The sequence below is a fragment of the Hemiscyllium ocellatum genome, chromosome 5, assembly GCF_020745735.1.
Source record: "Hemiscyllium ocellatum isolate sHemOce1 chromosome 5, sHemOce1.pat.X.cur, whole genome shotgun sequence".
NCBI classification, from domain to species: domain Eukaryota; kingdom Metazoa; phylum Chordata; class Chondrichthyes; order Orectolobiformes; family Hemiscylliidae; genus Hemiscyllium; species Hemiscyllium ocellatum.
This window is the reverse complement of record NC_083405.1, coordinates 125,362,174-125,379,032: the sequence shown is the minus strand read 5'-3', so window position 1 is coordinate 125,379,032 and position 16,859 is coordinate 125,362,174. Positions and strand designations below refer to the sequence as shown.

Sequence of the window (16,859 nt, the reverse complement as noted above, 5' to 3'; positions counted from 1 at the left end):
CTCTTTGCTGTCCACTACACCTCCAATTTTGGTGTCATCTGCAAACTTATTAACTATACCTCTTATGCTCACATCCAAATCATTTATGTAAATGACAAAAAGTAGAGGGCCCAGCACCGATCCTTGTGGCAATCCACTGGCCACAGGCCTCCAGTCTGAAAAACAACCCTCCACCACCACCCTCTGCCTTCTACCTTTGAGTATTTGGTTCCCTTCCAGAAGTATTTAATTTTTTTGAAAATAAGGCCTATTTACCCCTCTATGAAACTCTTCTGGTGCTGTTGCGTGTTTAAATTGCTATATCTGTGCTTCCTATTTTTCTTGTTTCTATTTTAATCAGACTGACTGCTTCTAATTTATTTTAGCCAGAGAAAGCAATAGAGGTATATGAACAGGTCCTGAAGAAAAACCCTCACGATGGGCATTTGGTGAGAAAGATAGGTCAAGCATTAGTTAAAACTCATCATTACACCAAGGTATGGGGAACCCACATTTTGATATATGTAATTGGCTTTATGTTCCTCAGTATTGCTTGATATTAGTCATGATCATTTTAAAGACTTTGTAGTACTTTTAAATAAATTAATGCAAACCTGCATCCTTGTTGCATTGTTTGTGAATTATTGGGTACATCTGTCTGTTCCCACACATGACTAAACATTTTCTTTCAAATCCGTAAGAAACATTATATTTTGCCAAACTGTCAGACAAGAAGCTCATCAAGTGCATTAACTCTTACACATGAAATTACATGAGAGAAGTTGGCCAAATGGGCAGACATCTGGCAGATGAATGTCAATGCAGAGAAATGTGAGCTAGTGCATTTTGGTAGAAGTATGGAGACACAGTACAGGCTCAATGATGCAGGAGCAGACGGACCTCTGGATTCAAGTAAATGATTCCCTGAAGATGGCCCAGCAAGTTGAAACAGTTAAAAGGCTTTTAGGATCCTTGGGTTTCTAAAGAGAGCTGTAGAGTATAAAAACAAGGAAGTGATGCTACATCTCTTTAAATCTTGGTTAGAGTACCATTTGAAAAATTGTGTTCTGTTCTGTTCTGAGCACCTTATTTAAGGAAGGATGTTAAAACATTGGAGAGAGTGCAAAGGTGATTCCTAGAATGATACCAGGAGTGGGGATGTTAGTGGCGGCACAGTGGCTCAGTGGTTAGCACTGCTACCTCACAGTGCCAGAGACCTGGGTTCAATTCCTGCCTCAGGCAACTGTCTGTGTGGAGTTTGGACATTCTCCCTGTGTCTGTGTGGGTTTCCTCTGGATGCTCTGGTTTCCTCCCACAGGCCAAAAATGTGCAGGTTAGGTGAATTGGCCATGCTAAATTGCCTGTAGTGTTAGGTGAAGGGGTAAATGCAGGGGAGTGAGTCTGAGTGGGTTGTTCTTCAGAGGGTCAGTGTGGACATAGTAAATAATCCAATCTAATCTAGATTCATGGAAAGATTAGAGAAATTGGCCTTATTCTCCTTGGAGCAGAGATAATTAAGAAATGGCCTTACTGAGGTACTCAAAATTGTGAACAATTTTGACAGAGTAAAGGAGGATATTCGTTTCCATCAGTTGGTCTGTCAGTAATTAGGGATCGCAATTTTAAGATTGCCAGCAAGAGAGCAAGGCGTCTTTACTTTGGAATTTGGAATGTACTGCCTTGGAGAGTGGGGGCTGCAGACTCCATAGGAGGTTTCAAAAAAAGAGCTGGATATATATTTGAAAGTAATGCATACTAAAGGTTGAAAGTGTACCATCCAGAGATTTAATTAAAGGTGAATAGTATTTGTCTGGATATCCCTGAAGGAAATTATCCCTGCACATAAGACACTGTAAGTCTATTATCTTTTCTAAAACACTCATTCCACTTGAAGTAACTTTTGATTCACAAACTACAAGGGAACAGATTGAAGATTCCCTCAAAAGGTTTTTATTTATCATTTATTTATGTCCATGCTTATAGATATAAGACAGGTATGCATTTGAAATGATGACAGGAAAATTACCAACTTAAAAGATTAAAGAAAAGTAATATACCAATAAAGTTAACAGAAAACAATTGTGCATTGTGTTCCGGTTAGAAAGGTCAGAAATTCAGTTTTTTTAATTAAGGAAAAACCCCTAACTTGGATAAAAGTTTTTTTTTCTAGTTTCGGTTTGGACAGTTTTGCACACCAGCCATAGTTAGGTGTGAAAAGCAGATGTTCTTCAGAAAGGAAGGCGATAGTTTAAATTTGTTAAAAACGGGTTAGCTTAGTGTAAGAAGTTTAGTAAAAGTTCCATGCCAAATGTTTTTGGTCGAAACATTGCAGGGCTTATTTGAAAGCTGAGAAAATTTAAGTTCAGTTATATGAAGAGTCAAGAAATGGACTTCATCTAATGGAAGAGCAGTGCTCCAAAAGCTTGGAATGGTAAGATTCTGGGGAGTGTTGCTGAACAAAGAGACCTTGGAGTGTAGGTTCATAGTTCATTGAAAGTGGAGTCACAGGTAGATAGGGTAGTGAAGAAGGCATTTAGTCTGCTTTTCTTTGTTAGACAGAGCATTGAGTACAGGAATTGGGAGGTCATGTTGCAGCTGTACAGCACATTGATTAGCCCACTTTTGGAATATTATGTGCAATTCGTGTCTCCCTCCTATTGCAAGGATGTTGTGAAACTTGGAAGGATTCAGAAAAGATTTACAAGCCATATAAATACAATGGCTATGAGTGCAGGTCAGAGGCGAAGTGTAGTGTATAACTCACCTTCAAACTCCCTAAAACCTGCCCACCATCTACAAGACATAAGTCAGGAATGTGATGGAATACTTGTCTGAATGGGTGCAGCTCCAACAACACGCAAGAGGCTGACACCATCCAGGCAAAGCAGCCCTCTTTATTGGCACCAAATGCACAAACCTCTACTTTCTCCACCACCAAGCCAGCAGCAGTGTTTTACCATCTATCGGATGCACTGTAGCAATTCACCAAGGCTACTTGGACACCACCTACCAAACCCACGACCACTCCTATCTAGAAGGGTAGGGCAACAGATAGGTGGGGACACCACCACCTGCAAATTCCAAGCCACTCTCCATCCTGACTTGGAAATATATTGCTGTTCCTTCCCTATCATTGGATTACAATCCTGGAATTACCTCCCTAATGGCATCATGGGTCTAAATACAGCACATATACATGGAATGGTTTAAGAAGGCAGTTCACCTCCACCTTCTCAAGGCCAACTAGGGCAATAACTGCTCAGCACTCGGTGATGTCCATATCCTATGAGTGGATTTTTTTAAAAGTAGGTGAGAGATTACTTCTGAAAAATCAAACAAAACATGATTTAACATGCCATATTTCAGTCTGGGATTTGATTTGTCTGGTAACAATATCAGCTAAGATCATAGAATCCCTACACTGTGGAAGCAGGCCATTTGGCCCATTGAGTCCACACTGACCCTCCAAAGAGCATCCTACCCAGACCTATACCCCTGGCCTATTTCTCTAACTCTACATTTTCCATGGCTAACCGACCTAGCCTGCATGCCTCTGGGCACTATGGGCAATTTAGCATGGCCAATCCACCTACCCTGCTATCTTGCACATCTTTGGACTGTAGGAGGAAATATAGAAAGCCGGGGGGGGGGGAGAACATGTTACTCAAAGGTGGAATCAAACCGGGGTCCCTGGCACTGTGGGGAAGCAGTACTATCCACTGAGCCACTGTGTCACCCATAACAACACCACCTATTCATTAAAGCACCTGAGCTGACCCTTCCATTGATTGCAGAATCAGGACACTCATTTGGATTCTTCTTATCCACATTTGTTTCAATTTTCTCCTACACGCAGCTAGTGGAGACCTCTGATATGTTCAGCCTTTACATACTGTCTCATTGGATGATAGTGATTCACTATAATGATAGGCCACATCACCCATTTTTTTTATTAGAATTCAATCCAAAAAGCGAGTTGATGATGCATTTTGGAGGATCAAATTTAGATGTGAATTATACTGTAAATGGCAGAACCCTTAGGAACATTAACATACAGATGGATCTGGATGTGCAGAGCCACAGTTCCTAAAGGTGGCAGCACAACTGGCAAAGTTGATTAAGAAGGCATATGACATCTTGCCTTCATCGGTTGGGGTATGGAGCACAAGAGTTGGCAAACCATGTCGCAATGGTATAACACCCTTCTTAGGCTCCATTTGGAATATTGTGTGCAGTTTTGGTCACCACACTACCAGAAGGACTTGGAAGCCTTGGACAGAGTGCAGAGAAAGTTTACCAGGTTGCCTTGTCTCGAGGGCTTTGTCCATGAGGAAAGGTTAAAAAGATTAGGATTGTTTTTGCTGGAAAGATGGTGGCTGAGAAGAGATGTGATAGAGGTCTACAAAATTATGAGAAGCATCAATAGGGTGGATAGTCAGAGGCTTTTCCCCAGAGTTCAAGTTTCAATTACAAGGGAGCACAGGTTCAAGGTGAGAGAAGGCAAGGTTATGGGAGATGTGCAAGACAAGTTTTTCACGCAGAGTGGTAGAAACCTGGAATACTCAGCTAGAAGAGGTGGTGGAAGCAGGCACATAGATGACATTTAAAAGGCATCTGGATGGTTACATGAACAGGGAGGGTTTAGAGGGATACAGACTGAATGAAAGCAGAAGGTTTGTTTTTTAGTTTAGGTGGGGAATGATGTTTGGCACGGGCTCAGAGGGCCGAAGGGCCTGTTCCTGTGCTGCACTTCTCTTTTCTTTATTTTGAAAAGGAATGGTCCAGTTATATATTCTTTCAAACCATTATTTGTATTATTGTATTTCTTTTGCTTTCTCCAGTGATCTAACATTATTTTTAGGAATTATCTATTTCAATGACTTTGGAACATTGTGCTGCCTCGTACTCAGATCCAAGTCCTAGTATTCATAAATAAAAGCACGTTTCCATCCCACTGGCCTGAATTATCTCTGTTGTCCCTTTCAATAGCATTTGCTTTCATCTTTCAGCTTGACAAGTTCAGCAGTTTTGATTTTAACATGTAGACAATGATTTCACAGAGCATATTGATTGAATGTCAGGCCTGAAAGCCATGTCAAGACATATTTTCGTTTGACCTGCAAAAGTATGGAACAAACATGGTCATATTGGCCATCAAGCCCCATCTTTCCTTGAACCATGTTCAATCTCTGCTGAGATAAGTTCATTCAGTAGAGATCAGGGATCAACATTGACAAGTTGCTGTGTGACCCACAGGCCAAAGTGTGCGATAAATATTCCCTGCTGTGCTGATTATATTTCTTATTGCATATTAAAATATCATGTGTTTATATGCCAATTTTATCACAAAGGAGCTATAGCAGAGTGATTTGTATTTTTTTTCTCATCTTCAGGCCATTCATTATTTCGAAACTGCACTAAAAATAGGTGGACAGGACTTCTTGTGTTATGACTTGGCAGAACTCCTTCTGAAACTGAGGCTGTTCGATAAAGCAAAGAAAGTGCTGAGAAAGGCCCTTGAACATGATTTCAGTACGTTAATTTATATTCCACTTTCTTATAGAGAAATTGATGTTTACTCCGGTTGGGGGAACTTGCACAGATTTGTATAAAATTTCCACCATAGACTCACCAAATAAAACACACCACATAAAGTGCAGGTCAGAGGCTTGGAATACTGTAGCGAGTAACTCACCTCCTGATTTCCCCAAAGCCTGCCCACGCTCTATGTCACAAGTCAGGAGTGTGATGTAATACTCCCCACTTGCATGGATGAGTGCAGCTCTAACAACACCCGAGAAGCTTGACACCAAAGCAAACCACTTGATTGGCACCACATCCACAAGCATCCACTCCCTCCATAGGAATGCTGAATAGCAGCAGTGTGTAATATCCAAAAGATGCACTGCAGCATTTCACCAAAGATCCTCAGATTCCATAATCCACAATCACTTCCATCCAGAAGAACAAAGGCAGCAGATACATGGGAACACCACTGCCTTCAAGTTCCCCTCCAAGCCACTCCCCAACCTGACTTGGAAATGCATCACTGTTCCATCAGTGTGACTGGGTCAAAATCCTGGAATTCCCTTCCTAATGACATTGTGGGTCAATCCACAGCAGATGGACTGCAGCAATTCAAGAACAGCTCACCACCACCTTCACAAGGCAACTGGCGACGGACAGCGATGCCCACATCCCACAAAGGTGAATTTAAAAAATACTGGGTCAGCTTTGCATTTAATATTTGTGATGAATATCCTCCGAACCTAACTCTACCTGCATTTTCAAATTCATTTATTCATAATTATTGTCGTTCTCTAATTGCCCTGGAGATGGTGGTGGTGAGCTGCCTTCTTGAACTGCTGCAATTCCTGAGGTGTTCACAATCTCACTGGTTGGGGGAACTTGCACAGATTTGTATAAAATTTCCACCATAGACACAGACTGCTTGGTTCAACTGGACTCACCAAATAAAACACACCACATAAAGTGCAGGTCAGAGGCTTGGAATACTGTAGCGAGTAACTCACCTTCTGATTTCCCCAAAGCCTGAACAAGATTTTGATCCTGAACAGTGAAGGCATTTCAGGTGCCTAGGTTTCATTCCTTCCATGTCTTGGCAGATTTCCTTTCCATAAGAACATTATGAAATGGCATTTTCTGACAATCAATGACAGTTCTGCAGAAATCATCTAACTTTTAATTCCAGATTTTAAGTTAAGCTGCTAGTGTGGTAGGATTGGGCCTATGCACCCGGAGTGTTGGCTAGGGTTTAATTCAGTCTAGAGACAGTATCATTACACCATTTACACCATTTCAAGTACTTAATCTAGCTTCCCCATAAAGTAATTAATGCTAATTAAGTCAGTGAGTTCTGTATTCTAAACACCTATTTCTGCTTTGGTTTGGTTGTGTTGACTTGCATCTATATTCTGACAACATTGTTTTGTGATGTTGATTGTAGGATATGTAGGCCAAGACGCAATGGATAACTCCTCTGCTTTTCTTTGAAATAATGTTAGGAGATCTTTCACATTCCTCCCCAACAAACAGGTGAAGTCCCAGTTTAGCTGGTCACCTGAGAGACAGAACCTCTGACAGTGCAGTGCTCCCTTAGTAGTGAAGGGTCAACTGGGGTTTCATGTGCTCAAACTCTGGAGCAGGGACTTGAACCTCAGACTTCATTATCAGAGGAAGAGTGTCACTGATTAAGCCACAATGAACATCATGTTTCTCTTGAAGTCCCTGTTGACAATTCATCGAAAGCTGTACAGCATGTAGACAAATGTACATTAGGTACAATCACATTTTCTTTTTCACTTCTTGACACTAAGGAGCTAGATCCAAGTGTGCACAATGACAAATGTTACAAGTTCAATACAATGTGTGGAGCTATTTTCTGAGGATAATTCTAAGGTCCTGTGGTAATTACAGTAAGGAAGAGCTTTATTTTGTAACGAAATCTGTACTATTGTGTTTTCAGTGATTTACTTTGAAAGCAAAGCCAGGGAATTATTGTTTGCGGCTTTAAAGAGCAGCATTCATCTGGTCACATGATATTCCCCGCCTATTATTTTAAGAAGGGGATTATCTATTAAAATAAGAACTTTTAAAATGACGTGAGATAAAATGTGTGTTAAAATAGCACATCAAAAGACAATTGCAGTTGTATGTCAAACTGTAATTTCAAGTCACAAAAAATATGACTAAATACTAGTGGGTAAGAAACGAAGAATTATTTTGTTATGGGGTTACCTTGGCATAAATAACGCCCTGTTAATTTTCTCAGCCAGCACATTGGAGCGTATTCTCTCATGTGAAGTAATTTGCAGAGTAATGTTCCATCATTAAATGAGATCATGATTAATCATGATTAATCTGTGATTGACTGCCTTTGCTCAATAACTCTTTGCAGCTTTGATTAGTAATAGTTCTATCATCTTCATATTTAAAATTAACAAGTCTAACTTCAATTTTGGATTCCAGAGGATAGTTTCAAATACCTAGCATCTTTATCTTAATATATTTTTCAAAAGCTTGCTCCAAAAGGAAGAACCTGAGTTTATGTAATCTCAAAGCAGTTAACAACCAATGGAGTATTTTTGAAGTGTGTTTCCTGAAACAGTGTGACCAACTTGGGCACAGCGAAGTCTAGCACATATGTTGGTGAGGTTGTTTGAGGGATAAATGATAATCAGGACATCAGATTAACCCTGCTGTTCTTCTTGGAGTGCTGTAATGACTTCTTTTATGTTTATTTGGAAAAGCTAAAAGGACTCGGTTTAACATCTCACCTGAAACACAGAACTTCCAACAATGTAGCATTCCCTCAGTTTTGCATTGGAGTGTCTCATGAGTTTATATGCTCAAAAGTCTGGAATCTCTGGAGGCTATGGCGTCTGTGGCAGAGGCAACAGGCCTACTGTTCAGTCAAGGAGAACCCATTTTTTTTGGGACACACTTGATTGCTGTAGATGACTCTGAAGAAGGTGAAAAAAGATTATAGAAATTTATGAATCAACTGGTCTTTAATTAACTATACTTCTCAGAGTTATCAGCCTAGTCGCCATGTGTGATGTAACTACTCCCTTCACATGAACATTGAATTAAAAAAGAGAGCATTTAACCTTTCAAATCCATTCCTTCTAATTCCTATATAAACTTCCCCATCGAGAAGTCTACCAAACTCTTGAGAGATGTCATCTAATGTGGGTAAAAATGCCAAGAAAATGAAGGGATGAAGTCTGTCCTGCTTCTTCTAGGAAATCTGTGAGGTTTTTACAACTACTATAGTCAGTGCATTTCTGAATTTCCATCTCTTAGAGTCATACAGTCATAGAAATGTACAGCACAGAAACAAACCCTTCAGTCCAACTGATCAGATACCCTAAATTAATCTAGTCCCATTTGCTAGCAATGGCCAATATCCATCTAAACCTTTCCTATCCAGATGCCTTTTAAATGTTGTAATTGTATCTTGTTTCTTTTGAATTGCATATAACCTGTAATACACACTCTTCAAGCTCTCTTTCTATAACCAATATAAATGACTTGAATCAGCTTCAATAATTTCCCTATCACTGGCCTGTAATTTTCCAGATTTCCTTATTGCCCTTTTTAATCAAAGGAACAATGTTGGCTATTCTGCAGTCTTCTGGGACCTCTTTTGTGACTAAGAGGATACAAAGGTTTCATACAAGGCTCCAGCAATTTCCTCTCTTAGTATTCTGAACAGATCTCATCAGGCCCTGGCAACTTCTCTACCTTAATGTTTTTCAAAACACCAAACACCACATTTTTTATATAAAGACCATGCCCTCTCTAGATGCACCATCAGCATGTCCTCCTTTGTGAATAACAATGTGAAGTATTCATTAAGGATCTCATTCACTTCCACTGACTCCACACATAAATTCCCTCTTTTGTCTTTGAGTGAACCTACCATTTCCCTAACTACCCTCTTGTTCCTTATATACGTATAAAACATCTTGGGATTTTGCTTAATCCTGTTTGCTAAGGACAATTCATGGCCCCTTTAGTCCTCCTGATTCCTTGTTTAAGTTCTTGCATGTTTTCTTTACATTCTTTGAGGGCAATTTCTGTCTTCAGCTTCCTATAATCAACTGGTCTTCAAACGATTCCCACATGACAGATGTGAATTCACCCTTAAACAGCCCTCCTTCAATTTATATTTTACAGTTGCCGTAGTTAGCCCTCCTCCAGTTAATACGTTCACCCAAGGACTACTCTTATCCTTATCTGTAAGTAAACTAAAACTTATGGAATTATGGTCACTGTTCCCAAAAGGCTCCCCCATTGAAACTTTGATCACCTGGCTGGGTTCATTCCGCATTATGCAGAACAAAAGTAAGGGTATTTTGCTCAAAATATATATGGCACTCATCAGACCATAGCTACAGTTTGTTTTGGATCCTTTACCTGTGGTAAGACGTTCTAGCATTTGAGGCAGTCCAGAGAGGGTTCACCAGGCTGATACCAGGTAGGCTGTATTCCTGATGATGGGCTTTTGCCCGAAACGTCGATTTTACTGCTCCTCGGATGCTGCCTGAACTGCTGTGCTTTTCCAGCATCACTAATCCAGAATCTCATTTCCAGCATTTGCAGTCATTGTTTTTGCCAGGTAGGGAGTGACTATCTAATGAGGAGTGGTTGAGTAGATTGGGCCTGCATACATTGGAAATACAGAAGAATTGAGAGACAATCTATTTAAAAGGTATGAGATTCTTAGGGGCCTTGATAAGGTAAATGCGAGAAGATCGTTTTCCTTTGTGGAAGAGTCTAGAACCAGAGGGCGTCATCTCAGAATAAAGAGTTGCACATTTAAGACAGAAATGAGGTAGAATTTCTTCTCTCAGAGGGTTTTGAATCAGTGGAATTCTTTACCAGAGAGGGCTGCTGAGGTGATGTTATTATATTCAAGGGTGAGATAGATATATTTTTAATCAGGAGGGAAATCAAGGGTTATGGGAAAAAGGCAGGAAAGTGGAGTTTCTGAACATCAGATCAGCCATGATCTCACTGAATGGTGGAGCAGACTCAATGGACAAAATGGCTGACTTCTGCTCCAGGGTCTTATGGTTTTATGGTCATGGTTTATAAAATTAAAAACCAGTCATTAATTTTAAACATTGCGCTATACAATGGGAAGAACAAGGTAAAACAGAAAGTATCAGTTAGGTGACTTGTAGCACAGCTTTTAAGACCTAGCAGATAATAAGAACAAAAACTAAGGAGATAAAGAATTGAGAAATTTTAAGATCCCGGTTGAAAATGAGAAACAATTGTGATTCCAACATAGCAGAGTGGCAAAATAACTTGCAGGACTCTTATGTGGATTTAGAAGGGAGATGACAATATAGATGAATAAATATTGCTGTATTATTATTAAGAGGGCAACCAGGATATCTGTCACCTCTTGTTTGGCAAATACCATTGTCAGATCATTACTCTGTTTCAGAAAATGATTTAGCCACCATGATGAATGATGTGAAATACTTGATGCTTTTGGCCAAGATCTGCAAGGAGACTAATGAAGTTGAGGAAGCAATGACTGCTTTAACCAAGGTGAGGGCACCTATATACACCATTTCCACTGTGTCCTGTACTCTTAACAGAAACCTGTTATTGTCACAGAAAAAAGCAGCAGGTCTGGCAAATGGAATGAGAAACAATATGACTGACTCTTCTTAAAAAAAAAAGTTCACTAATGGGTTCCTGGAAATTGTTATGGACTAAACCAAAACCCTCCAAATGTATTAAGAAAATGACCTAGGCCCCAACTGTTGCTTATTTTTAAAGGTAAATGTAAGGCGTTGTGTTCTGGATGTAACTCAATTGGTCAGACTACCAGGCTTGAAGCAAAACAAACTTTATTCTTATATTATAGTTAAAATACGAACAAAAGAAAAGAATTGGAATAACTTAATTCAATTGGAAAACTTAACAGACTAATAGATTATTTAACTAACAAATTGCAACTGTTGCAATATTGTAACATCCCATAAGCACACCCTCGGCAAAGGCAATTTCAGTAAAATAGATAGGCTCACATGCAATTCTCCAGTCCAGGATGTAAGAGCATCAAGGGAAAACTCAGAGACAGACAGAGAGAGCTCAAGCATTTTGCTGTAGCAGGGAGAGATGTACAGCAGCTTCCAAACCCCAACAGCTACTGAAAGTTAAACAAAATTTCTAGTTCTGTGGGAAGTTGACTCCACCCATTCAGGCATGCTTCTACTGTTGCAACTTTAAAAATAATCCCAAGGCTTCACAAACTATTTACTTTATTGGAAGGACCACTCATCACCTCTGTTTCAACCTCTGTTCATAAGAAAAACCAGGACAACACACAATTCTTTAAGCTGTAATATTGCCACACAATGAATTTGATTAGTAGCAGTGTGTACTACCTACAAGATGCACTGCAGAAGTCCACCAGAGATCCTCAGACAGCACCTTCCAAACCCACGACCTCTTCCATCTAGAAGGACAAGTGCAGCAGATATATGGGAACACCATCATCTTCAAGTTCCCCTCCAAGCTACTCATCATCCTAACTTGGAAATATATCGCCATTCCTTTACTATCCCTGGGTCAAAATCCTGGAATTCACTCTGTAAGGGCATTGTAGATCAACCCACAGCAGGTAGACTACAGTGGTTCAAGAAGGCAGCTCACCCCCACCTTCTCAAGGACAACTAGGGACGGGCAATAAATATTGGCCCAGCCATGATGCCCATTTCCCACAAATGAAGAAAACAAAAGCACTCTCCTTTTACTTGTAAATCCTTACTTTTTAAGGAAGGAAGAATTTCATCCTGTCATCATAGAATAAATTCAAGCTCAAATTCCAAATGTAAAAGTCCACTGTGTTTACAAAAGCAATAGTTACTTTATTCTTTTTTGTCTTTAAATGGGAGAATGTTAATTAAAATCGTGGAAAGGCACCATGAAAGTTGTAATTGTTCAAAATCAATTCTAAACGATTTACAAATTGTTTATTTGATAATGTGTTAAGTTTATATTTTTCACAGATTTCAAAGAAAGAGATTGATAGAATCATGGGAAGGCAGCAGCACAGAGCTCATTATGCCCATGCCAGACCCATGCACTAGTAATTTAGCTATTCCCACTCCCTGGTCCTTTGTAACTTTCACTGCTTATCCAGCTTCCTAATGAAAGGCCTGATTGTATCTGCCTCCACCACACTCTCTAGTGGTATATTCCAGCTGCGTATAATGTCCTTTCTCATATCACTATTCTTTCTTTTGCAAATCTCCTTAAATCAGTGTCTTCTGAATTTTTACCCCTTCTGTCAATGGGAACAATTCCTCACTGTGTGAATATAAGAGAAATGGTTAGTAAATTTGCAGACGACACCAAAGTGTTGTAGACAGTAAAGGTTATCTCAGAGTCCAACGAGATCTTGATCAGGTTGGTTGATGGGCCAAGGAGTGGCAGATGGAGTTCAATTTAGATAAATGTGAGGTGCTGCATTTTGGTAGGGCAAATTACGGCAAGACTTATACACTTAATGGTAGGGCCCTTGGAAGTGTTGCCAAACAAAGAGACCTTGGGGTGCAGGTTCATAGTTCCTTGAAGGTGGAGTCACAAGTTAAAAGGCAGTGAAGAAGGCATTTGGTACACTTGCCTTTATTGGTCAATGCATTGAGTATAGGGGTTGGGAGGTCATGTTGCGGTTTTGCAGGACATTGATTAGGCCAATTATGGAATATTGTCTGCAATTCTGGTCTCCCTCCTATAGGAAGGATATTGTGAAACTTGAAAGGGTGCAGAAAAGATGTACAAAGATATTGCTGGTGTTGGGAGTTTTGAGCTATAGGGGGAGGCTGAATAGGCTGGGGCTGTTTTCTCTAAAGAGTTGGAAGTTGAGGGGTGACATTATAGAGGTTTATAAACTTATAAGAGGCATGGATAGAGTAAATAGCCAAGGTCTTTTTCCCAGGATAAGGAAAAAACTAGAGGACATAGGTTTAAAGTGAGAGGAGAAAGATTTTCACGCAGAGAGTGGTGTATATATGGAATGAGCTGCCAGAGGAAGTGGTGGAGTCTGGCACAATTACAACATTTTAAAGGTATCTGATAGGTATATGATTAGCAAGGGTTTAGAGGATATGGGACAATTGCTGGCAAATGGGATGAGATTAATTTTGGATATTTAATTGACATGGACGAGTTGGACCAAAGGGTCTGTTTCTCTATGACTGTCTTGCTCCAAGTGTTTTGCCTAGACCAGTATTTTTGCTCATGTACCTCTTTTCAGATGTACCAGCTTTTGTTTTGTACCCCTAGAGGCAATTTCTGTTCAGCTACTCATTTTATAAATCTTGATGATTACACATTATAGATAGGCAGATGTACATAATCATTAGCTTCTACCTCCCACTAATTGATACTTGTTGGAGCTCTTGAATTTGGGAGAATATATCAGTGATATCCCTGCTCTGTAAAGAATAATTTACTCAGCAGCCCATCTTCCCAAACCCCCTTCCTCATGCACTTACTCTCTCACTCACTCAGCATTCCCTCTATCTAAACCCCTCTCTGCACCCAGTCTTTTGCACCTTTGAGACATAGTTCCACCAAGATGATTGCTGTCTCTCTGTTCAGTGGTCTGCTCTCCTTTTTAAAAAATTCATCCATTGGATGTGCACATTATTGGATGGGCCACCCCAGTTGTCCTTGACAAGGTGTCTGTAAGGCAGCTGTCTTTCTGAGCTTCTGCAGTACACTTGGTTTAGGTGTCTCCCACAATTCTGTTAGGAAGGGATAGAGTTCCAAGATTTTGAATGGAGGTGGTCATGGGTTTGGAAGGTGCTGTCTAAGGATTCTTCATCAAGCCCCTGTCACTCTGGTAATGCTTGAGACACTAGCCGCTGATGTTGCACTACCTGGCTGGCTGGGTGGTCAGTCCCATGCGCTCTACTCACCTTCTGACTGCTCACATCTGCTTCAAATATAGGTTGTTTCTCTCCTTCACTTGCTGCTAATAGGCAAATCAGTGAGATGCATTCCATTTAGCAGCAACAATGGCACCATAGCTTGATCACCAGATACTCTTGCATTTGGGAAACACCTGGACCACAGGAAAAGGGAATGTTGTGGTCTGTAAATCAACATTATATAATTATGAGAAAAGTATTCCTTCAGGACATTTACCGTATCCTTTAGGATAATTGTACTCCACTTTGGGAGCCACTGGGGTAGAACCTTCAGAATTCTTAAGAGATCTGAAGGGCGGCATGGTGGCTCAGTGGTTAGCACCGTTGCCTCACAGCATTGGGGACCAAGGTTTGATTCCAGCTTCGGGTGTGGAGTTTGCATATTCTTCCTGTGGCTGCGTGGATTTCCTCTGGGTGCTCCAGTTTCTTCTCAGTGTCCAAAGATGTGCAGGTTAGATGGATTAGTCATGGGAAATGTAGGGTTACTGGGGTGGAATGTTCTTCAGACGGTTGGAGTGGACTTGATGGGTTGAGTGGCCTGCTTCTACACTGTAGGGATTCTACGATTCTATCAAATCTCCTGTTGGGTTTCTCTGCTATGCAGCCTGATAGCTTCAATGAAGGCAAACCTGTGTGTTCAAGTATTTGTTTTGTGTTATATTGTTAATGTCTCATTTGCAATGTTTACAAGGCTTACAATTTACAAGGACGGTTACTGAAACGCCTGATGATGGAGCACTTAGACATCATTCCAGCTGAAAAACAGCTGGCCGGCTCCATCTGTGCTGAGATAGCACATATATCCGTGGATCTGCAAGACTATGACAAGGCAATCTGCTTCTATAAAGAAGGGCTGGGCTTTGTGGAAAATGACCCAAAGGTAAGTAAAAAGAGTATTCTTTTCATACTTCCAAGGATATATTCATCTCAGTCAGGGAAAGGTGATGGCCTAGTGGTATTTTCACCAGACTATTAATCCAGAGACCAGGTAGGGTTCTGGGGACCAGTGTTTGAATCCTGCCACAGCAGATGATGGAACTGGAATTCAATAATAATCTGGAATGAAGAGTCTAATAATGACCATGAAACCATTACCAGTTGTCAGGAAATAAACCCATCTGGGTCACTGATGCACTTTAGGGAAGGAAATCTGCCAACGTTACCTGGTCTGACCTACATGTGACTCCAGACCCACAGCAATGTGGTTGACTCTAGGTGATAGGATGCTGGTTTAGTGATGTTCACATTCCGTGAATAAATTTTTAAAACATTATCATGAGACTATTAGCCAGAGACCCAGATAATGTTCCTGAGGACCCGAGTATTTTTCCTGCCACAGCAGATTGTGGAATTTGAATGCTGTTAAAAATTGGAATTAAAAATGTAATGATGAAACTCTTCTTAATCGGTGGGAAAAAATCTATCTGGTTCACTTATCTCTTTTCGGGAAGTATACTGCCATCCTCACCTGGTCTGGCCCCACATGTGACTCCAGACACATAACATTGTGACTCTCAATTGCCCTCTGAAATGTTCGAGCAAGCCATTTATTTGTACCAATTGCTACAAAGTTTCAACAAAGCAATGAAATGGATTGCAGCGGTTCAAGAATTTAAAAAATTAGTATGTGAATAAGGAAATTTCAAAAGTAATATATATGTGGGATACATTTTCTGAATTATTTTCTGCTGAAAGTATAAGATGCAGCTGTACTGTCTATTTGAAGCAAACACTAATTACTAGTGATGCCAGACATATAAACACCTCTGCCTGGCTGGTACATATTCCTAAACAATTATTTCCCCAGCAATTATTATTTCCCGGCATACAAACCAGAAACTCAATCTGACCAAATGTTGCGGTCACAACAGCAGATCAGAGATTTGGAATTCTGGGTGTGTAACTCCCTTTCAATTCCCAAGGCCTGTCCATTACCTACAAAACAAACAAGTAAGCAATGTGATAGAATACCCTCCAATTGCCTGGATTGTTGTAGGTTGAACTCTCAAGAAGCTCAGCAGCATTCAGGCCAAAGCAGCCCGCTGACTTGGCACCTCTTCCACCACCTTCAACATTAAAGAAGTGGACCTTCCGAAGATCTGAAACAAACAAAAACAGAAATTGCTGGAGAAACCCACAAACATCTTTGGAGAGAAAACCAAATTAATATTTTGAGTCCCATGACCTTTCTTCAGGAAAAAAATTACAGTTAGGAAAATGTGGTGTTTATATTGATGAGGGGGGGATTGGTAGTGGGGTGTTGTGGGGTAGGGAGAGTGAGCATAAGGTGGGCAGGGAGAAAGAAAGAGACAATGTTTTTCCACACACACACACACACACACACACACACACACACACTCTCTCTCTCTCTCTCTCTCTCTCTCTCAGATCCCT

General features: G+C 40.4%; 1 protein-coding gene across 1 annotated transcript in view; it reads left to right on the top strand.

Moving 5' to 3' along the window:
• Positions 1 to 16,859, top strand: part of LOC132816237 (tetratricopeptide repeat protein 21B-like) — a 123,886-nt gene that overhangs the window by 70,034 nt on the left and 36,993 nt on the right. The window contains exons 17-20 of the mRNA XM_060825733.1: positions 366 to 476; positions 5,373 to 5,511; positions 10,961 to 11,067; positions 15,157 to 15,345. Of these exons, the coding sequence (XP_060681716.1) occupies positions 366 to 476; positions 5,373 to 5,511; positions 10,961 to 11,067; positions 15,157 to 15,345 (546 nt within the window). The remainder of the gene's footprint in view (positions 1 to 365; positions 477 to 5,372; positions 5,512 to 10,960; positions 11,068 to 15,156; positions 15,346 to 16,859) is intronic.